The sequence below is a fragment of the Pinus tabuliformis genome, chromosome 2_1, assembly GCF_031772625.1.
Source record: "Pinus tabuliformis cultivar Carrire ecotype Pingquan chromosome 2_1, CPIR1, whole genome shotgun sequence".
Lineage (NCBI taxonomy): Eukaryota > Viridiplantae > Streptophyta > Pinopsida > Pinales > Pinaceae > Pinus > Pinus tabuliformis.
The window spans coordinates 908,202,855-908,229,280 of NC_142299.1; the positions used below are offsets into that span (position 1 = coordinate 908,202,855).

The 26,426-nt window shown below is 34.9% G+C and overlaps 2 protein-coding genes across 2 annotated transcripts; both read left to right on the forward strand.

Annotated features, from left to right (window-relative positions):
• The first annotated feature begins 21,821 nt into the window (after positions 1–21,821).
• Positions 21,822–22,838, forward strand: LOC149203590 (uncharacterized). Its single transcript, XM_089401928.1, has one exon. The coding sequence runs from the start codon at positions 21,822–21,824 to the stop codon at positions 22,836–22,838; it is 1,017 nt and encodes a 338-aa protein (XP_089258054.1).
• A 1,776-nt stretch (positions 22,839–24,614) lies between these two features.
• On the forward strand, positions 24,615–25,010 carry LOC149203591 (serine/threonine-protein kinase VIK-like). The gene has a single exon (XM_089401929.1). The coding sequence runs from the start codon at positions 24,615–24,617 to the stop codon at positions 25,008–25,010; it is 396 nt and encodes a 131-aa protein (XP_089258055.1).
• Positions 25,011–26,426: the final 1,416 nt, after the last annotated feature.

The following is a 26,426-nucleotide window of genomic DNA, read 5'->3' on the forward strand; positions in this document are numbered from 1 at the left end:
ACAATTTCTTCTCAAATGGGTTTTTTTGTTCGCTTCTGAAACGTCGCAGAAAAAGAGTTATAGTGAAAATGCCATGATGACCTATTTGGAGCAGTGAAACCCTAGAATCCAAAGCTCTGATACCAAATGTTATGAAATCAGCTCACAAAACAAAAGAAAAGATAGATCAACGCCTTAGAATTGAGCCTCTTCGAGGGGGCAACCTCCTTTACATTACATAAATGAACAATTATTCGATGATACAAATGAAAATACCTCCTTTCTATATATAGGAGTCTAAGGGGTCATAATATAGTGAGAGCCGACATAACAATAATAATGTAAGGGCACAATAATAACAATAGTGGGCTTCTATGGGGCACAATAGTAACAATATGGGGAGTGCATGTGTACAACAATATAATAAGGGGGTTGTACTAATAACAATATGGGGTTACACTAGTATTATAGGGGCCTAACAGTTAGGCTTTAATTAGTTTCACTGGAGGGATGTGATCCCTTCTGGTGGATCTACCCAAATTTTCTTCAAGAATGAATATATATATATATATATATATATATATATATATATATATATATATATATATATATATATATATATATATATATATATATTATAGCTTTAAAATAAATATTTCTTAGGATGGGTTCCTAAAGAGGGGAAAGGTTGGGATGCATTGTTAAAAAAATTATCAATAGAAATTAACTATGAAAGTTAAATTTACCAATAACAAAAACCACACATAAACACAATGGTTATCCTAAAAAATCTCACTCCAACAAAAAATCAACTAATAGAATATTATATTAGTGTAACTATCCAAGTTGGCTAAGTGAGCTAGCATTACTTACCTGTAGGCCCTATCCCCCTCAAATTTTACATCTAGGCTATCTGATAATTTGACATGCCCCTCTATCACTTAGTTCTAACTCCAAACTTTACTAGTAATTTCCCAAGGTATGCATGTCTTACTAGGTCTTAGAATAGTATGCCCATTTACATGTAAAATTTTCAAATCCATTGTAATATTATTATTGTTGTTTTTGTTATTTTCGTTGTTTATAATACACAACCAACATCTCTCTCTTCCATGGGTCACTTGTTTCACCATTGAAAATATACAATCTTAAGCAAACAAACCATGATAAATAATCTCTTTGAAGCATTCCATCAAACACTTTGAGTGCAACCTTGACATGAATATAATTTGAGTAAGAGGCTTGACATGGGTTTTATTGTACACCTTCTTTCACGTATCCATGGCTCTTGTGATTCTGACACCTACTAATCAAAACGCAATAATCTTCTCTCTCAACTTTGACCTCACCCCATGGCTTTGATACCATGTTAAAAGAATATTGAGAGAAATTAATCGAGAAAGTTAAATTTACCAACAAAAAAAAACACATAAAACACAATATTTACCCTAGAAAACCCCAATCCAAGGAAAAACCAATTAAAAAAATATTTTATTAATGTCCCTTGGCCAAACTTAACCAAGATGGCCAAGTGATCATTAACCACTAACCTCACAAGCACATTACAGTGAAGTACTCCCAATCCTTTTAGAGGCTTCATTACATGTAATCACAATTACAAAACCATGGTAAACCAAAGCCATGTTCCCAAAACCACCATGATTCTTTCACTGAGTCAAGTTTACCTGACACTCATGGCTACCACCTTGGCAAGGATAATCATTAGCAGATGTGGCATAGCACCCCCCATCTCATAACATAGTCATCCACGCCACACACATCACATTATGTATGTACATAAAACTATGATCCTATGTGTTCTAATGCATTCATTATGGTTGGCCTTCTTATTATTTATAATTATAATTTGAGTTATAAATTTACATTTATATGAACTTAAAACATGATTTCTCTTCACAAATTCATTCTTTCACATCCCTTCCTATTATTGGCTTACAATGGTTGGTATGAAACATTGAGACTTAAAAAAGGGTTGTGATTATTTGGAAAACCTTTCAGATAATAACTTTTATCACAAAAACCTAATAATATTAGAAAGAATACTTAACATGTTTTTAGGTTTTCTAAAGGATAGAGTGATTCATTGTAGGGGATGAACATAACTACTCTAACACTAGTTGTTTTAAAGTTCAATTCCAAAACAAAAACTTGCACACTTTATGTTGGGAAACAAAATCACAACAATAATATTTTATACCCCATGGTTCACTTCAATTATCATCCGGGAATTATGTAAAATTCTAAGGTGTTGTTGGGCACTATATGCGCAAAACTACATAAGTCTAATCTACTAAAAATATAGTATCTAAAATTCCTAATGTTATTTTGTAGTTATAAATATTCAACAATGGGGTTCCAATGGAAACAACTCTAACTCCATTCTACACAACCTAGGTTCTAATTATCATCTCTTGCTATAGTTTATTAGAAGTCGGATGGGATTGACACCATCTCCTAATGAAATGAGAAAGTGGGTAAGATCAATAACTACTATTTATATATTCAAATTGTGAAATCAAACAACGTAGAAATTAACATGCTCATGATTAATTACAAAGTGCACAACCCATGTTGTTGATTATTATAGTCAAAAGCAATGGAAACAACATGAAACTAATCATATTGAACACATTATCTTAATAGGAATGCTAATAACACTGAACTACCAATAGTATAAATAATAAGCTACATGTATGCAAGAAACTCATCTAACAACAATGGAAATGAAAGGAGGGTTCTTATAATTAGTGTGTCGCACACAAGTGAGTTTTAGAGCCCTATCATATACTTTCTAAATAAAAAATGAGCTAAATATTTTATTCAACAATATGAAGAAATCTCGTAAATGTTGGAATTAAATTCTAGCTTAGAGCAATTTGAAACTAGTACTTAACATGAGGAATAACAGGATTTGGGACCCCAATTCCTCCAAACGATATAAATGATAATTATTAACCTAAATGAGTTCTAACTGGATATATCAACAAGATCCTTGATTATTATGACAATGTCTACTTAGCATACTCACCCACTTAGTGTAGTCAAGCTTAGAGATTTATTCTTGCCGCCTCTATCTAATTCTAATTCAAAATATAATTGAGATATGGGAATTCAAACTACTCATGGATTAACTCGGTATTCACATGGATGGTAGCCTAGTCTAGTCACCCTCATGAATGGAAATGACATGATCCATTGATTTACTCATACGTTCCCATATTGAAGTTTCATTAGAGCTTTTAAGGTGGAACATGTATTAAATGATTGAGCCTCTCTTTAGTGGGACACCATAGGATCACTACAATATGAAGACTAACCTCTACAATAAACTGTATTTTAGCAATCAAGATTAGTGCAAATAAACTTAATTAACATAATCAACTCAAATTACTAAGACATAATGCATTCATTATATCCTCTTGAAAATAAGTAAAAAATGTCAACAATATATCAATTTTAAATCTTTTCTATCACTTGATTCTAATACAAATTCCTATTTTCTTTTTACAACACATATATATTTGATTCCCTTCAATTTTCACCTCCCCTACTTTGAGAGTATGCTAGTTATAGAACAAATTACTACATTTTGCAACATTTTCTTTTTGCCCTCTATATATATATATATATATATATAAACATTACACCATTTATTTTTTAATAGTATAAAATAAAAATAAAAAAGAAACTACATGTATTCATTAACAATTAAACTGAGAGAAATATAATAAATAAATATAATAAGTAACTAATTATATTTAACTCGAGATTCTAATCCCCTTTCTCCTATTGTGTAAAAAATAATAATTCTCATAATTATGACCATATTTCCTTTAGTGGAGATATTTTCTACAACTTTAAACGTCTATATAACAATTCTCATAATTATGACCATATTTCCTTTAGTGGAGATATTTGCTACAACTTTAGACATCTATAACTCAACATGGGTAGAGAACAAAGGATTAAGAGCTAAAAGACAAGAAAGTTTCCAAATAAATCATGGCATTAGTGCCCACATCTTCATCTTGACTTTTATCATTGAGGAGGTTACGACTAACATAGGTGGATTTTATTTATATTTTGTACACTTTCTTGGGGGATATCAAATGATGCCTCAACAGCTACTCATGGAAAGCTCAAGCTTCTGGGTATTCAATACTATAAATCCACCATTGTTAGAGTGCATACAAGCTTTGATAATATAGAAGGATTCCAAAGCAGTATAGGAGTTAAAATCATGTTTTCAATTCTCTCCTCAATTTTTATTAGGCTCTACATTAAATGAATGAAAGGAATTCATAACAAACACATTGGGAAATACACATGGTTGTTTGTTTTTTAGAGTTTATATTGCTATGTTTCTTTTTGTAGACGACATTACATTATTTTGATGTTACATTTGATGAAAGTCCTTCGAAAATAGGTATACATCTTCTCATATTTTTGTGGCTCCCTTGGGATTTATGGAAACTTTGGGAAAAAGAGGTATGCCTCTCAACGCCTTGAAGATAGAGGTAAATTTAATGCCATTCTCACTTAACGGAGTGAGTGTGTGGAGATGGTACCATCTTGCACATATTTAAGAGTATTGTTTTTGCACCATACTTCAGTGTGATATCAATAGTAGAATCTTATTTAATTTAAGGTTACAAAATGATTAGTCCCCTTAAGAAGCAATGTTCCCAACATCAATTTTAGGACTTTTGGGCAAATATGTCTCTTTCACTCATTGGTCACAACTACCCTTCTTTATGGATCTGATATTTGGGGACCTTATTCTTCTTGTTAGAAGTTGACAATAGATAAAGAGAGTATTCATTTTGATTCTCTTCAAAGGCATCTGCGTGAAGGGTTTACACACTGAAACCATCATTATTATAGAATTTGACATGGCCCAATAATTGTTGTTATGGTCTTCTAGATTGTATTCATAATTCATGAGTTTAAGCTAATGGAAACCCTTTAGGTAGGTTACCTTGGGTATCTATATTGTGTAGTTGTGTTTATAATAAAATTGAACTGAACTAGTATGTTAGAATCTGGTTATTACTCCACTTAGTCAATAGTGATATTCACGAGCTCCGTCTACCAAACTTTTTGATGAATGAATATATATAATGATATATATTCAAAAATAGAAATAAATAAGGGTTTTCCAAAAATAGTTATTATCCACCTCATCCAATTTCAAAGACATTTGTAAACACCTCAAGAGTGACATCAATAGCGAGTGGAGTTGTCGAAATCAATTGGCATACAATTAATAAAAATACCTCAAAATCATTCATTTTTTCATAAGCTTCGTGTGAACATTTCTTACTTTCCCTGCAACAGTGTTTGAAAAGCATTGAAATCTAACAGTACAACGATTTTACCTTTTCCTCGAAATAATGTTAAAATAATGTTATTAAAAAAAGGTTAGTTAAATTAAATAATATTATTTTAATATGTTGAATGTTTTTTAATTTTAAATAAAATGTATATTTCCAAAACAAAATATAAAATATATATATGTGAGGTGATAAAATTTTCAAGATTTTATAATAGATTTCTAACTTCTTGATAACTTAAAAAAATAATAATGAATAAAATATGATTGCAACAATTCTAAATACCTAATCTCTATCTCTATTTTTTTTATGAGTTGGTGCACGACATCTTTTTATTTCCAATCCCCTTAATTTGAATTTATAGACGCTCATTATTTGGATGCCCCAAATTGCAAATCTTTGTACAAATTCACCAACAAGTTCCTTGTCGTGTTACATTTTGCTTAAAGAATGACAGGTTGATGTTTTAATTGGACAAAAGTGCTCATTATTGATGTAATTGTTGAAGGTTTTGGCATTGATGTTGTATCTTGCATTGATGTCAAAGGTTAGTTAACAAGAATAAGCCCACATTAGCACTGGTATCATCCTCACAATGCTTATGCTTATCATCCTCATCTTGATATAGGTAATCAGTATTAGTCTAAGAAGTATATGAGGGTTACTTTGTTTCAATCTGAGACATAAACAAGTCTCCAATCCGAGTTAGCATATGTAGGACCTGTAGCAACTTTTCTTTTAATCTCTATAGATTCTCCCATGTCTACGTGGTGTACAAATGAAATGAAAAGAAATGATCGTAATGCAGAGACTAATGAAGCCGACCTTGATTCCATTTTTGAATTTTGCATTAGAAGCATGTATGATAAAACCCTCAATAGTCTTTCCACCTATGACCTCATGAATGATCTATTCCATAAACTTGAGTATAAGTATAGTGAGGTATATAAAGATAGAATGGGTAAGAATATTAAAGGAAATAAGGGCACTCTAGAAGCTGATAACAGTTCCACTAAGGACATACTCCATTTCATTAATCTAAAACCTATATTGATGTCAAGCTTAAGTTTCAAAGAGAAGTTCATATGTTTTTGGCTCTCAAATCAACAGTTGTCCCATAGCCTTCTTAAAATTCCAATAGATTGTTTGGTAAGCATTGAGCATTGTTTCAATATTACACTGATGGAGGTAACTATCAATGGATCATTGAGCAAACCCCAAGTGAGTCTCTTCCTCCTAAAAGAAGAAATGAGGGAGACACTTAGGTTTTGGAGAGCTAGTAATAATTTTGTTTGTAATCATGACATCTCTCAGGGAAAAGAAACAAGTTCAAAGCCTTCCATGAATACGTTATATGATGAAAGTAGTCTAGCACCTTTGCAAATAAGACATCTCTCAAGGAACATAAACATGATCTTAGTATTTTATTAATACAATAGATGATGAAAGTAGTCCAATACCTTTGTAAACATGACATCTCTCAGGGAAATATACAACCAAGTAAAGGACCATGATACATGTTTTCATAAATACCAACACATGTAGTAGGTGTTGTTCTTAGCGATGGAGTGATATATCTCTTGAAACATGCACAAGGAGTGACCTTGAAGTATGGCTAATTCAGAAGGACAAGCTCAAAATTTTAGGTAGATCACTACATTTAGTGATTTCAAATCTTATATATCTATATCAATGTTTAAAGGAAAATCTTGTAGCATGTTTCAAATCTGAAGCTATACCAAGAGAAAATATGTGGAAAAAGTCTAACCCGAATTTAGAGCAATCCAAACCTCCCTTTTCAAACTAAAACCGAGGTGAGAAGAATATGTTTATATTGGAGTGCTGGATAAAATGAGTCATTATACTAACCTACAGGAGTGAAAACACCTTGACCAACTAGTGATGAAGGCAAAGTATTGGCAGGCAATCTGGAAGTTACACATCATTTGATAATATTTATTATTTCCACTTCAAATGTCGATTTAATTTTCAGTAAGGGACAACAATGTTGATAAGGATTTGAAATGAACGAACTATTTGTAGATGGTAAGACAAACTAAACCTCTTCAAATCCCTATAAAAACAGTCAGCGAGAGTTATTTATATAAAAAGATGCATTTTTGGATGGAAGAATTGTTAGTTGATTGAACTTTGTGAGACCTAGTTCATGAATTGTTTGAAAAAGAAAGAAGAGGAAGAAGAGCAGTAGTGAACCAAAATTGAAGAGAAAGATAAAGAGATAGGCATCTGTAAAGGAGCATAAACAAAGTACATAATAGAGATAAGGAGGAACTCATAATTAAAAGACCAAATATATCAACAAAGTAAATATTTAATCTTTTCAAGGGATTGGTGTCTCCTCTCAAGTAATAGCCTGAAAAAGAGCAAGTTGGAGTTTGTAGAAGAGGGAGTGGGTTCTCCCAACAAGTTGTAGCTTGCAAAAGAAAATAAAGGTTGAAGCCTCCTATAGGTAGAAGCCTACAAAATTAATGTAAAAGAGGGAGTTGGTGCTTGCCTTTACATCACAACAAAAAAATGTGGTTTTCTCCCATTATGGGTTTCCACTTATATCTAGTGTCTACATGTGCTAAATGTCTTTCTTGTGTGTTTACTTATGAATTCCTAGTTAATTGTTGAACACTGATATAATTCTACTAATTATAAAAGAAAAGGCTAAAAGGCTATTAAAATAATTTGAAAATTTTCATATAAAAGACAATTACTTATTCACCCCCCTTAGTAATTGCCTAGTTTTCAACAATTTGTATCAGAGCCAATTCCTTTTGCATAAACCTAACATCGAAAAGGAATATCTAACTCATAGTAGTGGCTAGGGATAAAGGGTGTTATATAAGAAAAGATCCTTTGTTTATTGGTACTAATTATACTTTCTGGAAAGTTAGAATGCAGACATATTTGATGTCCCTTTGAGTAGATGTTCTAGGTGCAATAGGGTATGGGTACGAGAAACCACCCATCATTGTTAATAATGATGATAAATTGGAATTTTCATGCAATACCAAAGTTGTGAATGATATCCTAAGTGGACTAGCTAAATTATAATTTGTAAAAGTAATGCACTATAAGACTGCTAAAAAAGTGTGGGATAAACTGAAAAACATTCATGAAGGAGATGGTAAAGTAAAAATGGCTAAATTTCAAGTTATAAAATGTAGTTTGAGTCCTTTTGAAATAGTAAATGTTACGAGAGGTCTCGATGAAACCATTAAGGAATCCACCATAGTCCAAGAAGTGTTGCACTCCCTGCGAAGTTAAATCCCAAACTATCAACGATTGAAGAAATTTTTAACATTAAAACCCTAACAATGGATGAATTGCTTGGCTCTCTAACATCCTACGAAATGATGATCAAAAAAGGAAATTCAACCATAAGGGATGAAACATTCAAAACAAATAATAAATCTACAGAAGTCCAGGAGTGCTCATGTTCAGACTCAGATGAAGAAGAAGAAAAAATTGTGAGAAGGCTGAAGAAAGGGACTGCTAAGTATAAATACAAGCTTCCTTTTAAGTGCTTTAATTGTGGAAGAGTAGGTAATTACGCCTCAAAATTTCCTTTTAAGAAGGAAGAAATAAATCAAAAGGTAAGTAATAGAACAAATATAATAGAATAAAGAATGAGAAAAGATTTAAAAAGAAATATTGTATACATAAGAAGATAACAATTCCTTTGGTGGTATAAATGAATCTTCTGATGAAGAAGGAATTAGTGAATTTATGCTTGTGGCTCTAAAATCTTAATCTCAAAAACTTAATGATTGTGAGTTGAGTGAAGAATAAGAGGGTGAAGTTTACCTTGAAGAACAGCTAAATAATTCTTTAGAAAAAAATGATAGACTCAAACAAAAGAATAGAAAACAAAAGGAAATTTTGATTAAATATGTTAAACAAGAGCCTAAGTATGAGAGATTCTCCAATTAAAGGTTGAGCCAGAAGAAAAAAAAAAGGTTGAAGACATCCTACTACAACAATTAAAAGAGAAAGGGAAAGAATGTGAGAAACTGGAAAAAGAAATAATTGTTATGAGAAAGAAGTTAGAGAAAGAACAAGTTGAGTTAAATATGAACTTTAAACACATTGGGGGGTCTAAAAAGTTGGATGAGATATTGAATACTCAGATATTTTCGTGGATGAAATCTAGTTTGGGCTATGAAGGAGAAACCACTAAGCAAAAGATAGAGGATAAAAACACTGTCAACTTCACTAAAGTATTCATAGGAGATAATGACAATAATTAGCACCTAAAGTATAATGATTTCAACAACACACCTCAGAAATAACATGGAAACAATGCACCTCAACAATAAAAAAGGAACAACACTACTCAACAATAATAAAAGATAAATCCCACTCACGAGCAAAAAATGAAAAATCTTACTCAGCTACAACACACAAGAATACTTGACAAGCTAGCAATAGGTTACTAGAAGCCTTATTTTTTCAAACGACAAAACTATAAGATGTCAAAGAGATCATATTCACAAGAACCATCTTTTCCAAAGTATGAAAAATTCTTCTATGGATATTGTTTTTTGTGCAAAAAAATTGGCCATAATGTTGTGAACTATAGAGCATATATCAGAAGGAATGAAACAAGAAGTTAGAAAATAAATGAAGTCAGCAATGAATTTATAAATGCAAGGACAAATATAAGTAAGAACAATAATCCATTTTCCCTACTTTTTGATGTCACTAAATATTCTTGTTGCCACAATTTTGGACATAAGTATTATGAATTTCAACTCATAAACTTCAAACCATAGTCTTAGGATAATCATAGGATAGAGGAATCCATGTTGTGGAAAAATAAAAGGAAGAGAAGGAAACCAATAAGTGTAGTCTAGCTCTTGATGTTCATAACTAGAACAATTAGCGATATGTGAACAATGGTTACTCCAAACATATGACTAGAGACAAAAGCAAGTTTCTGACTCTAAATGGAAACAAATTTGGCAATGTCACCTTCGATAACGATGCACTAGGGAAAATAATGGGAAAAGGTAGAGTAAGCTTGAATAATGGTAGAGGCAAAGTACATGATGTATTATTTGTGGTTGAACTGAAACATAAATTGCTGAGTGTGAGCCAGATGTGCAGCATAGGATATGATGTCATCGTTAAGGCTCGGGAATGTGAAATAGAGTCAGCTAAAACATGAAAGATACTAGGCAATGGAATCTGAATAGAAACCATTGGATATGTTTTGAAGGAATATAGTAAAGAATGTATTTTGGGGAAACAAGATGAGTGTTGGTTGTGGCATGGAAGAAAAGGGCATTTAAACCTCAACCATATCATTAGACTCAACAAAAAGAGAGCTATAAGAGACTTGCCCAAAATCACAAAGCCATAAAATCATATCTGCAATTCATGTCAAATGGAGAAATAAGTTCATGTTTCTTTCAAGATTAAAGCTCAACTATCAACTAGCAAGCCTTTTCAGCTAGTACATATGGACCTATGTGGACCTTCTATAACAAAATAACTTGGAGGTAAGTATTACTTCATGTTAGTGATTCACTAATTTTCCAGACTAACACAGGTATCCTTCTTGATATATAGATAAGCAGCATTGATAAATTCAAGTTATTCAAAGCACTAGCAAAGAACCAAACATGCTATGAGTTAAAGCACATATGATTAGAGAGAGGAGGAGATTTCACATCAAATAAATTTGCATTTTTTTGTCATGAACATAGAATAAGGAGACAATATAATACTGCATACACTCCTAACAAAATGGAGTTGTTGAAAGGAAGAATTGGTTAGTACAACAAATGGCTAGAGCTATGATGTAGGAAAGAAACATACCACATGCCTATTGAGATGAATCTATTCACACAACAATTCACATACTAAACAAAGCACATCTCAGGCCTAATTATGACAAGACACCCTACAAGTTATGGCGTGGAAAACCAACATCAATAAACACTTGAAAGTGTTCAACATTAAGTGTTATATTAAAAATAATGACAAGAAAATGGGAAAGTTTGATGTTAGGGTAGATGAAGGAATCTTCTTAGGGTACTATATAGAAGCAAAGGGTACAAGTGTTATAATAAAATACTATACATGATAGTTGACTACATTGTGAAAGTTGATGAGGATCTACCTATCAAAATAAAGCAGATAGGATTCATTAATTGTTCTAATCAACCAATTTTTGAAGAAGAGGAAGAACATGTTGAATATGTAGAGGAAGCATACACTTAAGATGAAATCGAGTCTCAAGTACAACATTCAAAGAAAATGTTTAGATATTTTGAGGAAGAAATAAGGTTATTAGAGGAATGGATGGAAAAGGATACATGTAGTGAGGACTACATACAATTTGCAGGCTTTGCTGATTTTGAGGAGAAACTCAAAGTGCAATACAATAGTGGCATAAATGAAGAGGAAATGCAACAAAGTATTGTTGAGATGAAATATGAAATCAAAATGGAGAATTTTGAAGATGACAACAATGAATCTATTGTAGAGCAGCAATGGAGAAGACATATAAATTTCTTAAGAATTTGTTGGAAGATGTATGTCGAAGAAAAGTGGGATAAGACTTATGATAATCGTAAGAAAGAGAAGATCCAACCACAAATGGATGAGTTGGATATAGAAATAAATGAGCTATGGGAACTTATGAAGACGAATCCCAAAAGAAGATACAGTGAACGAAGCAAACAATCAACAATAACATCTAGTTGAATCTGAAATATTTTGAAGTCAAAATGCATGGAAAATTGCAGAACAAGATGTGGGATCCATGGGGATTGTTACTTCAAAGGCTTATGTCTAGGAGGTCATAAATTTTTCTACTTTGGGAATTGGGAGCATTCTCACTCCCAAAACTATCAAATCCTTTTGGAGACAAAGCTTCAAAGGGGGTTTGACATGGAGAAGGAATTATAATTCCTTATTATAAATAATTTTAGTTTCTTTAATTATCGTAAAAAGCATGAGAGATTTAAGGGTGATTTATGGAGTGATTCTAAGGATAGATTAAGTGATTGTAGAAGTTAGGAAAATATGATTTATGGAGTGATTTTAAAATTTAGAAAAATCTATAATGTTTCTAAATTATATCTATTGTAAGCCTATGGACAATAAAAAATAGAGTATGTGTGAGGAAAAGAGGATGGCCAAATGAATGTGAAATCAAACTATAAATAGGAACACATATTTCCGAGTAGAAATTTATGTACACATTTGTGAAATGAAATAGAATTTCATGTAATTATGTTCATGAATTACCTTTGTTTGAATATATAAGGATTCTAGTCTTTGTGTAAAATTTAGAATTAATATAAATTTAGAGTCTATGTGCAATATGATGTTAAACTCGAAGAGTTTCAATATGTGTGTGGAGTCTGAAACTAATGATAGATTTGTTGATTAATCTATCATTTTTAAAAGAAATCTAGTACAAGGATTAAGACAATTTGAATGAAGTGAACCCGGTGAAGTATTTTGTACATATTGTAGTAGAATCCTGTGAAGAGGATTCAACGCATGTGTAATCATGAATATCATTTGCAGAAGATTGTCAAAGGATGCATATAGAATGACATAGAAGACAATTAACTCTCTCTCTCTACCTTATGAGGGAGAGATCCTTGCACCTTTCAAACTTAGTGCTGATTTGGAGAAGGTGGAATTTGTAAGTTTATCCTTCGAAGAAACTTCAACAACATTGTATTTGAAACTGGAGAATGAAAATGATTTTGATCTTGACTTGAATGTGCTAGAAGGCGAGGTTTGAATTGTTGATGTGAGCATTGTAAGTGCCAAGCTAGATGCATGTGTGAAGGAATGTCAGATTATATTTGCATTAGATGGGAAAAACACACATTTGGAGTGCATTGGAGTATAGCATATCTGTTAATGGTGGAATTGAACTTGAGTAATGAGCATTGGTGATGGTGAGAAATTCTAGCACGATTTTGTGGCCAACGTGGCCAAAAACTATGTGATTTGAAGTAGTTTGAAGATGCAGGAAAAGTAGGATTTTCCTGCATTACCAAAATTTTTGGGGGAAGTTTCTTAGCTAAAGTGAAAATTTGCATTTTTCTCCAACTTTAATGTTTTTATTAGACTATACTAATGCTTGTGAGTTACTCATGTTGACTTGACTTTATTAGGATGGAGAAGGAGAGGGAGTCATTCATATTAACTTGATTTTATTAAAATGAGTATATTGAAATTATATAAGAGGAGGGAAATAAGTGTATTGATTTGACATAAATAAAATAGATGATCCAAAAATTTTCAATAAAGAGAAAATTGGGTTTTCTTGGAACTTTAATATTTTTATTAGACTTAATACTCCAAAGGAATTTATATTGAATTGATTTTATTGAAATAGATATATTCATTTCATACACTGGAGGAAAATAAACAATTAAAAATATTTTATTTTTGTCATAAGAATTAATAGTAAAGATTTCGTTTTCACCAAAGTGTTGTTATTATATTTTAAATATTAAGTTTAATTAACTTATATTTAAGTTTAAATATTACACATTTAGTGATTATAGAATTTTATTTATTTCACATAATTTTTTTTTTTTAAATGTGCGAAATATTATATATATATATATATATATATATATATATATATATATATATATATATATAACTTTTTTCAAATTTTTGCTTTAGTTAATTTTTAACGAAAATTTGGTAGATATTTTTAGAAACTCAAATTTAAGTTGTTCAAACTGTAGACTTGGAGTGCCTCAGCGGTTTTTCATGGTATGGTATTGTATTAAAAAATGCAGTTTAAACAACAAAAAACCACAAATTTGCTCGAAATTGTATTGTCAAGATTTCAGTGAAAAATATCCTTTTGTCTATAATAGATTGCTTCTTCATTAAGTGGTCTGAGCTCATATCATTAGATATTATATCTCGCATATCTGGCTTCACGTGTGGCTTGAGAAGTCACTACCTAGGGGCATCTAAGCCATCAAAATCTCCCAGGGATCAAACCTGGCATGGGCCACACCAACCCTTAACATGACTAGAACACCAACCCTTAACATGACTGGATTTTTGCCCACAGAGTTTCGAATTAGTGACCTTCACATCAAGAAGTGACTTAAGCGTACCCCATTAGTGCCTATTCTACTCTACCCCTATGAACAGATTTTCATCAAAATTAATGCAAAACATATAAACAAGAAAAAATAAGTGTGAAAATTAAAAAAATCCTAGTGACCTAAATATAGATAAAAAAGCCTAAATTCTAATATAAAGATAAATATTTCATATTTAAATTTAATTAAATTATATTAAAAATTAAGAATTACATATTTTTAAATTAAAAATTATATAGTTTTAAATTAATTTTTTAATATAATTTTAATTAAATTTATTTATTTATTTAATATTTAACCCCCAAAAATATATATATATATATATATGAATTAAAATTTATTGATAAAACTTTATGTTGAGTTTGTTAATGGGAAATGTAAACTTGTAGGAAAAGTAATCCAAAATATTACGGCAAGAAAATCTAAATCTTAAAATAAATTGAAATGAAATGTTGTAATATTTACATATATAGTTTTAGTTTAATTTAAATACATTAGTAATTTTTTAAAGTGTTAAATTTATATATAATTAAAAAAACATTTTAAACAACAATAAAATTTAATTAAAAAATATTTTTACTTTAAAAAATTTGGAAATATATAATAATTAAATCACACTAAATAAAATAATATTATTTAAAAATATATAATTATAATAATAATAAATTATTTTTTTTAATTAAATATAATTTAAAGTTTAAAATAAAACAAATATATTTATAAACACAATTATGATGGTTTGAAATTATAACTTTTAAACTAAATAATATATGAGATAAAAAATAATATAGATAATATTTTTTATTTTTTAAATTTATAAATAATATTTTGAAATAACGTAAAAAAAAATATAAATAATTTATTTTAAGCATAGATATAATAATCTGAACAGATAAATTTTATTTAAATAATATATGATATGAGGAAACAAATAATTCATAATATTTTTTCATTTATAAATAGTTAATAAAATGTAGATTGCGTTAAAAGCGGTATCCTTTTGCTTTGCCTGTATCTAATAACATAAACGAATTATAGCCTTACATAACATTTTATCTTTATTCTAAAATTCATCTAAATCATTTACCAAATAAATAAATATACATAATTTATTATTCTATAATAAAAACGAATTTGCAAACTTCAATATAATATAAAAATTTAATGTTTCATTTACTAGATAAATAAATATATTATAATTTATTATTCTATACTAAAAACAAATTTGCAAACTTCAATATAATATAAAAATTTAATGTTTCAGATCACAAGAATTTTCTCATAAATTAATTTAATCATGATATATTATAGAAGTTTTAAAGGTATAACCGGTAGAAACACACTGAAAAAAGAGTTTTTTTGTTTTTCAACTTTTCCTGCTCGTGAAACACCGCCCCCCACCAAAGCGATAACACGGAAGGGTCTAACTGCTCAATAAAGTTGAGCAAATAAGTATGTTATTTTCACATAAATGAAGCATAAGGGCAATAAATTTCGGATAAATTTCTTTAACGAAGTGAAAATGGCAATTTTCACTAATTTTAATGTCTTTTAATATTTTTATTACACTTCAGTCATGTTTATGGATTCATATTTATTTGATTCTATTGAAATGGATGCATTTATTTGACATAAGTGAAGGAAAATAAATATATTAACTTGGATTTTTTAAGAAATGTATGATAAATTTTTTCAGCAAAGTGAAAATTGTATTTTTCTCCAACTTTAATGTTTTTATTTGACTATATTAATGCTAGGGAGTTACTCATATAGACTTGACTTATTAAGATGGAGAAAGGGAGGGAGTTGCTCATATTAACTTATTAAAATGAGTGTATTGAGTTGATATAAGTGGAGGGAAATAAGTGTATTGGTTTAAATAAAACATAGGGGTAAGAAATTTGGAGGAACTTTCTTCAATAAAGAGAAAACTATATTATTTTGGGACTCTAATATTTTTATTAGACTTTATCAATTCTTGTGGAGCCTTATATTGACTTGACTTTATTGAAATGAATGTATTGACTCGACATAAATGGAGGAAAATAAATATATTAAATTGACATAAGTGGAGGAAAATAAATATATTAAATGGGCATAAGTGGAGGAAAAATAAATCTATTAATTTCAGAGGTGGAGAAAAATAAATATATTAACTTGACATAAGTGAAGTATAGGGTCCAAGAAGTGTTTTGGAGATAAATGCTATACCATGGGAAGAGGAAAAGACAAGCAGGAGCGATGGCGGCGCCTTGAGGTTTAGGGTTTCTGGGCACTGTTACAGACACAGAGCTGGAAGCGAATAGATCGAGGCTAGCGGTTTTGCTCAGAAGGGGACAAAATCTGACCCTACAGATGGTCAACGAGGGGTCCATTGGGACCCCTTCTTTCAAACAAATAGTCATGCAGAAGCAGAAACCAACAACGCAGGAAGGAGTCAGAATTTCAGGATATGAGAGACTCAAGCAGAATAGCAGGAAAAACAATGAGAAAAAACAAGAAGAGAGCAGAGTACCAAGTAGCAACCCTCAAATCAATGAAAAAGAAGTTGAGGGACTGGTGAATAATGGAAAAAATACTACTACAGGACAAAGACTCGCGGATCACAATGAGAAGCAGTCAAAGGAGAAGGGGGAACAAAAGGAAGACCCCCAGGGGAAAGAAGGAATGGAAGGTGAAACCAGCTCGAACCCCAGCAACCACCCAATAGCGAGCAGAACCTGCAAACCTAAAAAAGCAGAGACCCTAAGAGTTGTCATAGTAGATCCGGAGATCCAAGCTTATCGAGAACACATGGCAGAGCATGCAGTCATTTGCAAGTTTATGGGTTTATGGCCATCTGAAAGAGCTCTATGCCAATGGATACGACAACACTGGAAACCCAAGGGCGATGTGAAACTACACTTAGGAGCAAAAGGCTTCTTTACTGTAGTTTTTACCAACCTAGAGGACAAGGACAGAATTTTTGATGGAGGCCCATATTTCTTAGCTTCAGCGGGTCTCTACATGCGGCCATGGAAACCAAATTTTGTTCCAGAAAGGGAAACTTTCACTCAGGTACCAGTATGGATAAGGCTGTTCTCTCTGCCCATTGACTACTGGGGTATCTCAGCACTGAAACAAATTGGGGATCGGCTGGGTACTTTTGTCAAGGCCTCAGAAGCGACAATACAAAGAAAATACACCTCATGTGCAAGAATATGCGTGGAAATGGATGTCTCCGGTGCTCTACATGAGGGTCTATGGCTAGAGTACAGGGATGAGGATTACTTCCAAGCAATAGATTATGAACAAATTCCTTTTCGCTGCCGAAAATGTCATGAGCATGGACATATAATGAGGGAATGTCATCTGAACAAACAAGAAGAAGTCATTAAACAGAGCAAGCAGACAGAGGCAGAGATAACTTTGTAAAACCCAAGATAAGACAAAGAGCCAACAGAAGAAGACCAAACAGAATAGAAACAGAACGAGGATACCACAGGAATACCTTTGAAGTCTTAGAGCTGGACATAGACTCAGAGGATCCGAATAAAGCTCTCACCTCCAATGGTGGGCCAATCGATAGTACAGGGCAAACTACCAAAGAAACAGAAGAAAACATGATAAGCATCGAAGTCCAAATGAAGGAGCAAACAGAAGAACCTGAGGAGGATGCAGATATGCTCACCAGCGATGGAGGAAGCGATGATTTAGAACTGGAGGAAGTTCTAGCAAAGGAAGGAATGAACCTACCAGTCATGGCAGAAAACTGGAAATCTCGAGGCATAGAAAATGTGCCGGAAGAAGAAATCAGAAAGGTTAATGAGTTATTCATTGTGAGGCAAAAAGCAGAATTAGAAAGACAAAGAAGAAAGTTAGGTATAGCAAGAGGAGCTGGGAACCCACCAAAGAGGCTTCTCCACAACTTAACAAGATCTAAGCAAAAAAAGAAGAGAGGAAGGAGAACAAGTGGTGAAGCTCTGCAGGAGCTTGGAATATTAATGATAAACTCAGGGAAGATGAAGGTTCTAGATGCCTTCTCTTTTTACCAGATATTCTTCTAGTTAATCATGAAAATCATATCATGGAATGCAAGAGGGCTAAACAGCCAAGCAAAGCAGAAAATTCTGAAAAGAAAATTTCAGAAAGAAAAACCGGATATCTTTTTCATTCAAGAAACTAAAAGCAGTAATACAAGCATGGCTAACATCAAAAAGCATCTTGGAAACCACCTTAACTACATGGAAGTAGAAAGTCAGGGGCGAGAAGGAGGTCTAGTCACGATGTGGGACTCAAGAGTGCTTCAGATCATATCAGAAGAAGCAACCAAAGCTTTTATAGCCGTGGAAGCCCAGCCCACAGGTAACTCTGAATCCTTCTTATGTATAAATGTTTATGGACCCCAAAAGATAGAGGATAAGATAACTCTTTTAAAGTCCCTGTCAAGTTTAATTTCTAGACATCCTTACTCCAAGTGCATCTTGGGGGGTGACTTTAACATGATAACTACTCTTCTGGAGAAGAAAGGGGGAATAAGAAAACTCAGCAAGGATGCTGAATTATTTACAAATTTCATTGATAGTGCCAAAATGGTGGATATCCCACCTAAGAGTGGCACTTATACATGGAATAATAGACGAGGGGGAGATAGGCTGATTGCCTCTCGTCTGGACAGATTTATCATCTCAGAGAGCATAATTATGAATGGTATTCTAGTCGAATCAGATATCCTTCCAAGTGGAGGATCTGACCACTGGCCAATATCCTTAATAGCAGCTATCCATGGTACCCCCAGGAATAAACCTTTCAGATTCGAAAATTTTTGGTTGGATCACCCCAACTTCCTCAATCTGGTAGAGAAATGGTGGTCTGAACCAGTGATTGGAGGGGGTTCCAAAATGTTCAACCTTCAGAAGAAACTAAAGTACACAAAAGCCAAAATCAAAGAATGGAACATTACGAAGTTTGGAGATATCTTTAAGGAAAAAACCTTGATAGAAAACAGACTAGAACAGATTCACAAAGCGTGGGCTTCAGGGCACAACAATGAAGAGTTTGCAGAGCAGGAAAGGGTTCTAACTGGTCAGTGGCATACACGTTGTCAACAAGAAGAGACTCTTTGGAAGCAGAAATCCAGGATTCGGTGGCTTAAAGAGGGTGAGCAGAATACCAAATTTTTTCACAGATCTGCACTAGATTACAGAAGTGATAATAGAATTCTGGAACCCAAGAATGAGAATGGTGAAACTTTAAAGAATCACCGAGACATAGCGGCTTTACTAACCAGGCACTTCAGCAGTATTACCAAGGAACCGTCAACAAACAGAGAGGATGCCATCAAGGAGCTCATCTCAGCCATCCCCAAAACCATCACCGTAGCTCAGAACTCAACTCTTAGCAGAGAAATAACCTTAGAGGAAGTGGAGAAAATTGTCCGCAGTATGCCTAGTGATAAGGCCCCTGGACCGGATGGTTTCACTATTAATTTTTACAAAGCCTGCTGGAACCTAGTAAAGCATGAGATATGGGAAGTTGTTGAGGACTCTAGAAAATCTGGCACCATCCTCAAATCTCTCAACTCAACCTTCATAGCGCTTATCCCAAAGATGGAAGAAGCAAACTCTCCTGAGAAGTTCAGACCAATTGCTCTGTGTAATGTCATTTATAAAATTATTTCAAAAGTTATAGCTAATAGACTCAAGCCTATTCTTCCTGGCCTCATATCAGAAGAGCAATCCGGGTATGAAGGTAGACAAATCTTAGACAATATTCTTCTAGCTCAAGAAATGATTCACACCCTGCAAACTAGGAAATTAGCAGGAATGCTAATGCAGCTTGATCTATCAAAAGCCTATGACAAGGTCAGTTGGCAATATCTAGAAGCCATTCTAAAAGCCTTTGGTTTTTGCAAACTATGGATCAATTGGATCTTAACCCTTATTAAGTCAACCAGATTTTCAATCCTTGTCAATGGATCTCCCTCTGAACCCTTTTCAACTACTCGGGGAATCAGACAGGGGGACCCTCTCACCCCCTTCCTATTCGTTATTCTTATGGAAGGTCTCAGTAGACTTATAGCCAAAGCAAGAAGAGAGGGGAAAATCAAGGGCCTTCAACCTATCCAATCTCTGCCAGCAACAACACACCAACAATTTGTGGATGATACGATGTTACATGGAACTCCCACAGTGAAAGAGGCTCTAGCTTATAAGAAAATCCTTGATCTTTTCAGCAAGGCATCCAGAATGGAAATCAATTTTTCCAAATCCACAATTTACTTCTTCCATACTCATCCAGCTATTCAGAAGCACCTCTCTAATATACTTGGGTTCAGAAAAGGGTGTCTACCTTCAAGATATTTGGGAGCACCGCTAACTCTCAAACCCTGGCAAAAAGTGCACTGGGAGAGAATTATAGCTAACCTAGAGAAAAGGTGCAAGCACTGGACGTACAAAGCACTTAATTTTGCGGGGAGACTAGTTCTCACAAAGGTTGTTCTGCAAGCTATACCTCAGTACTTTCTCTCCTTGCTGCCGTCCCCCAAGGGCATCCTCCAACAGATTAGATCAATCCAAAGATCATTTTTATGGAATGGTAATGGGGAGAAGAAAAAATGGGCGCTTGTAGCATGGCATAAACTATGTAAACCAAAAATTATGGGAGGCCTAAATCTAGTGGATCCTTCAATCATCAACATGACTTGTGGAGCCAAACTCTGGTGGCGATGGATAAAAGAGCCCCATCTCCCCTGGGCAAGACATTGGAAAGAGAAATATACCCCCGAACACAATAGTAATGATCTTATTAGGCTTCAGGAGGTTCTTGAGGGATCACCCATATGGAATCTTGCTTGGAAAAATCGCAACTTAGTACAAGAAAACAGTTTCTGGGAGATCTGGAATGGGCATTTAGCGCTTTTTTGGGAAGATGCGTGGAAGCAGCTCCCAAAACTGGAAAAACCCGAACTCGATCACCTCAAGCAGAAATGTCAACACGAAGGTCGTTACAGAGTTAACCAATACTAGGACTGGAACAACAGGGACACCATCTGCAGAGAATGGATAAAATTTGACTTGGATAATAGCAATGGGGAAGATGACAATTCAAAGCATCTAAATGACCAATTACTCAAAAGGAAAATAAGGAAGACGGACGAACAGGACCAGCTCAGATGGGGAATGAAGGGTAACGGAAATTTCTCTCTCAAGGAAGCCAGGGAACTAATAGAAATTACAGAGCATAGGGAGGTTTCACCCTGGAGTCATAACGTGTAGGACGACCTGTTTTGGCCAAAAATTAAAACTTTCCTCTGGCTTTTAATGAGGAAAAAACCTTAACTTGGGAAAATCTTCGCAGCAAAGGCTTTCATGGGCCGTCCAGATGCCCAATGTGCATGGCAGAGGAAGAAACAATGAATAATTTATTTAATTCCTATGACTGGGCTTGCCATTTGTGGAATTGGGCGGAGGGTGTAATGCTAAACTCTAACAGAAATAGGGAGTCCATTCAGGATACTATACAAAATTGGCAAAAAAACTTCTCAAAAAATTCCAGGGTCAACGGCATTTGGAAAGTTATGCCCGAGTTTTTAACATGGACCATTTGGAAGGAGCGTAACAGGAGAATATTCCAAGATGAATACAGAAACAAAAAGCATGCCATAGACACTCTCATGAGAAACATTAAACAGTTAATTCAAGTAAAAGTAAAAGAGGAAACTAATGAGAAGTCGTCATCTAGTGACTTACGGATTCTAAAACTCTTCCAGCTGCATACCAACCAGAGCATGGCTACGTCGAGAAGCCAGCAAAGCCCGCAGTCTGAGTCCAGCAGTTGGATTTACCCACCGGTGGGCTGGCTGAAGTTGAATTTTGATGGTGCATCCAGAGGAAACCCTGGGATGGCGGGCATTGGAGGAATCATAAGAGACCATAAAGGAGACATTCTTCATATTTACTGCAAAGCACTAGGAGAGGGGACGAACAATGAAATGGAGTTTGCAGCTTTAGAACAGGGACTACAGATTCTAAGAGACATGCAGAATTATACAGCGGTGGTTGAAGGAGACTCTGCCCTGGTAATCTCTGTGGCTAAGAGAATCTATAGCGGAACCAAAGCAAGCAAAGCCACGAAGCATTGGAGATTAGCAAAGATGACGGAAAACATAGCTGAGTTGATTAGCGGTATGAGAGGGTTAGTCTTCCAGGCGGTGAGGCACAAAGCAAATACGATTGCGGACCACCTCGCAAACCATGGCATCAATAATCAAAATAGGGAATGGGACAGCTGTTGGCAGCAGGTGAACTGCCCAGACTTGAAAAGGAAGTGCATCCAGCTGGCTGAACAAGACAAGGATATTGCCAACCGGGCTCAACCGGAAGGCGTTCTGACACCGGGTTTCTCTTCATGATGAAGAACAAAGAAGTGGGCACGGACATTAAAAGCTGGTAGAAAACAGAAGGACATGTAATTTCGGTGCGTTTATGGCAACAGAAGGGGAATAAAGGAAACAAATCTAATATGATGGGCCGCAACGATCACTGCCGTCACCACAGCAAGTTGGAGGACACATGGAATTCTCTGATTAGAGAAGGAGGAGGCAACATTAATGTGAAAGGTTGGATACACCACTCGAAAAACACATTTCAATGCAACAACAATAATGTCAGTACATCCACGTCGTTTCGGGAAAATCAGGTGGTCGTGAGCAATATCCTCCAAAGCAACTATTTAGCAGCGAGTGGAGGCATAGCTAGGAACATAATTTTGCACTGCATCGCTCCGGTTCATCCATTTTCGACTCTCAGCGCCAGGTCTTACACTGCAAGTGTTAGGATAAGTATGGAAGGTGATGGCTGCCACAGTGTTAAGGCAAACATGGAACTCCAAACAGCAAGGGAGATGTATGAAACCAGGACAGCGGCGAAGAATAAATGCAAGCTGTCTGAATTGGAGGCCGCGGTGAAAGAAGAAGAACGAATGCGGTCAGAGAAGGATATAGCGCAGGAAGTCGACTGGCTTCAAGATCCTGGTACAGTCACGAAGCGCGCAACTCAGTTTGTGCGTACACAAGCGAAAAGCTGGAGGGTCAAAACCCTACTGGCGCGGGCTCTAGAAGCAACGGAAGACGGTAAAAAGCTCCCCCAGAATGACCAGGTGATCCCGGAGGCACAAATGAAAAGTCTTTACGCCATTTATGAAGCTTTGGATTTCAAAGTCACTCCAGTGCATGAGATGGTTAACTCACTGTCCAAGAAAGTTACGGTGCTCATAAAGCTCCTCAGGCAGACGCTCAGTCCAGATGCAAAACAAACTGGAGGCCTGCAGGAAAAGCAGGAGGAATGCCGCAGCTATCACTCCCTGCAAGCAAGAGTTGACAGCCATGTGCTGGAACAGGCCTTGGATACGATGAGCAGGTTCGGGCAGTCTCCTTAATTCTTGGGTTCTGTTGTTATCTCTCATCCTTCTTCCTGAATGCTCATATATCCTGATCAGTTTCTTTGGTCTCCCAAAATATGGGATTTTGTTATTACCATAGTCTATGCGGGTTGAAGGATTGCGGTCCTCGTGTCAGTATTTTCTATTTACAAGCGGTGTTAGATAGCAGAAACAGCCACCCTACGTGGTGTGCAGGTGATAGCCATTTTTGTGGTTTTTAGGAGTGGGAATCAGAATGTTTGGCTCATATTTTTCAGGCCTCGATCTGCTAGTGCAGAATTTTTGTACTATAGTTTTTCTCTGTTAATATAAATCTCTGACTTACACAAAAAAAGAAGTATAGGGTCTGTTATCACTGACAAAATTTCAATGCCAAATGTCTTACATTTGTTTGATGGTAAAGCACATAAATCCTTTTCAGCAGTTTCGCAGCGCAACATGCTTGAAGTGATTTCGTAGCGCTTAATTCATATTTTGTACTCGCTGCGCTACGAAATCGGGGATTTGTCCTAATCCGTAGCCAATCTAACACAGCTGTCATTTCCATCAAAATCCATTGGGTTTGCATCAACAGTTGTCAGCTTATAAGGTTTTTAGTACCCCAGCAGATGGTGTTTCATTGGGTTTATCTGGAGCACTCTTTCCTTGGAAGAAGCCTTCTGTGGTAATCAGTGGAATCAACAAGGGATCAGACTGTGGATATCACATCATTTATTTTGGCACTGTTGCAAGTGCAAGGGAAGCTCTCATGTCAGAGGTTAGAACAGGGGTTCCTTTAAAGGTTTCCTGCAAAGACTTGCATGTGAAGGAAAGAATTGGAAGTGGAAGCTTTGGTGAAGTCAAAGAGATTATCTGGATGGGAGAGAATTTTGCAATGATGCATATGTTTACCAATGTGGAAATATTTCTTCATGAGGTCTCTGCAATGTCTAAGCTTCTGCACCCAAATCTTTTGCAGGCATTAAGCTCGTTTGTAGATATAGACAGAAGTGAGTGCTGTCTGGTGACTGAATTGATGCATAAGGATCTTCGTAGCTTCATCAACGAGAATTCTTCTCCTTGCAAGAGAATCCCATTTTCACTTCCAAGGGCAATAGATATTATGCTTCAAATAGCCAGAGGATCAATTGAAGGCCAAATCTGACTTTAATATTCTACACAGGGCGTGCTCTTTCTGGTATACGGACCAATTGGGTTATGCATGAGTACAGGCTTGAAGGTAAACAACTGAGATATTCCGATGTTGTTCAGGACTCCTATGTAATCCTCAAATTATATGAGAAGAGTGGCCCAGGTCCGAAAAATGGGGAGAGAAGAAGATTGGAGTGAAAATACCAATGAGGATGTTATGACATTGCCAACAGTAACAGATGTTTCTCCACGTGCTGTACAACTTCCAGGTGTTCATATACCAGTCTTCGAGTAGCTTCTACCTCGACTTTTACACTGTTGTTATGAAAGCACATGGCAAGCATAGATGCGTGGCGTTATGGGTCTTGGAGCTTTGGTTGGAAAAGCTATTGTCGAGACTTTATGCCTTTTTCAAGTCCGGGCAATAAGCGGTCTAGTATATGTGTTGGAGCGACTTCCTCAGCGTGCCAAGTACAGAGCAACTGGAAAAGGATTTGTTGTCCATCATATAAAATTTGCAGAGAATTACAGGCTTTACTCTCGCAATCATTTTGTCAAAGTGTTTGAAGTGATTTTACTACTTATAACAAGGAGAAGGTTATTCTTGTTTATGGTAGAGGTTGGAGAAAAGCCGTGGTAAAGGTGTAAGCCCCGATGAGGTCGTTGCCATGGGTGCTGCCATTCAGGGTGGTATACTTCGTGGTGATGTGAAAGAGTTACTTCTTCTTGATGTTACTCTGTCGTGGGAAATTGAAACTCTTGGTGGTGTATTTACACTGGCATTGCAGATTTTGTGCCTCCTGACATTGAAACTGTGGGGTATCGAGTATTTCTGGGCCACAAACAGTATTTTGTTTCTTCTGATGTTGGATGTGGGAAGATGCAGTGGTATGCATTCTACAATGAACCAGCTGGAGGTGTTGACCCTCCAAATGGAAGAAAAGAGAGACTATTGAAGCTATTTGGACATTGGTGTGACAAAGTTGTGGATTTACTCACGGCAACACCAGAAGAAAGGATTCTACGCCGTGATATATATGATAGGATACCGATTATGACGTGGAGTAAAGGCCGCGTTACCCTACTGGGTGATTCTGTTCATGCCATGCAGCCAAATTTGGGTCAGGGTGGTTGTATGGAAATTGAGGATGGCTATCAGCTTGCTTTAGAGCTTGAGAAATCTTTGAAACAGATTTCTGAAACCATTGACATCTCAGCTGCCTTTAAAAGATATGAAAATGAAAGGAGACTCCGAGTTGCTGTGATATATGCATTGGCACGAATGGCAGCAATAATGGCCTCTACTTACAAGCCTTATCTGGGTGTTGGACTTGGACCACTATCGTTCTTGACTAAACTACGGATACCACATCCAGGCAGAGTTGGAGGGAGGTTTTTCATAAAGATGGGAACGCCTCTAATGTTGGAT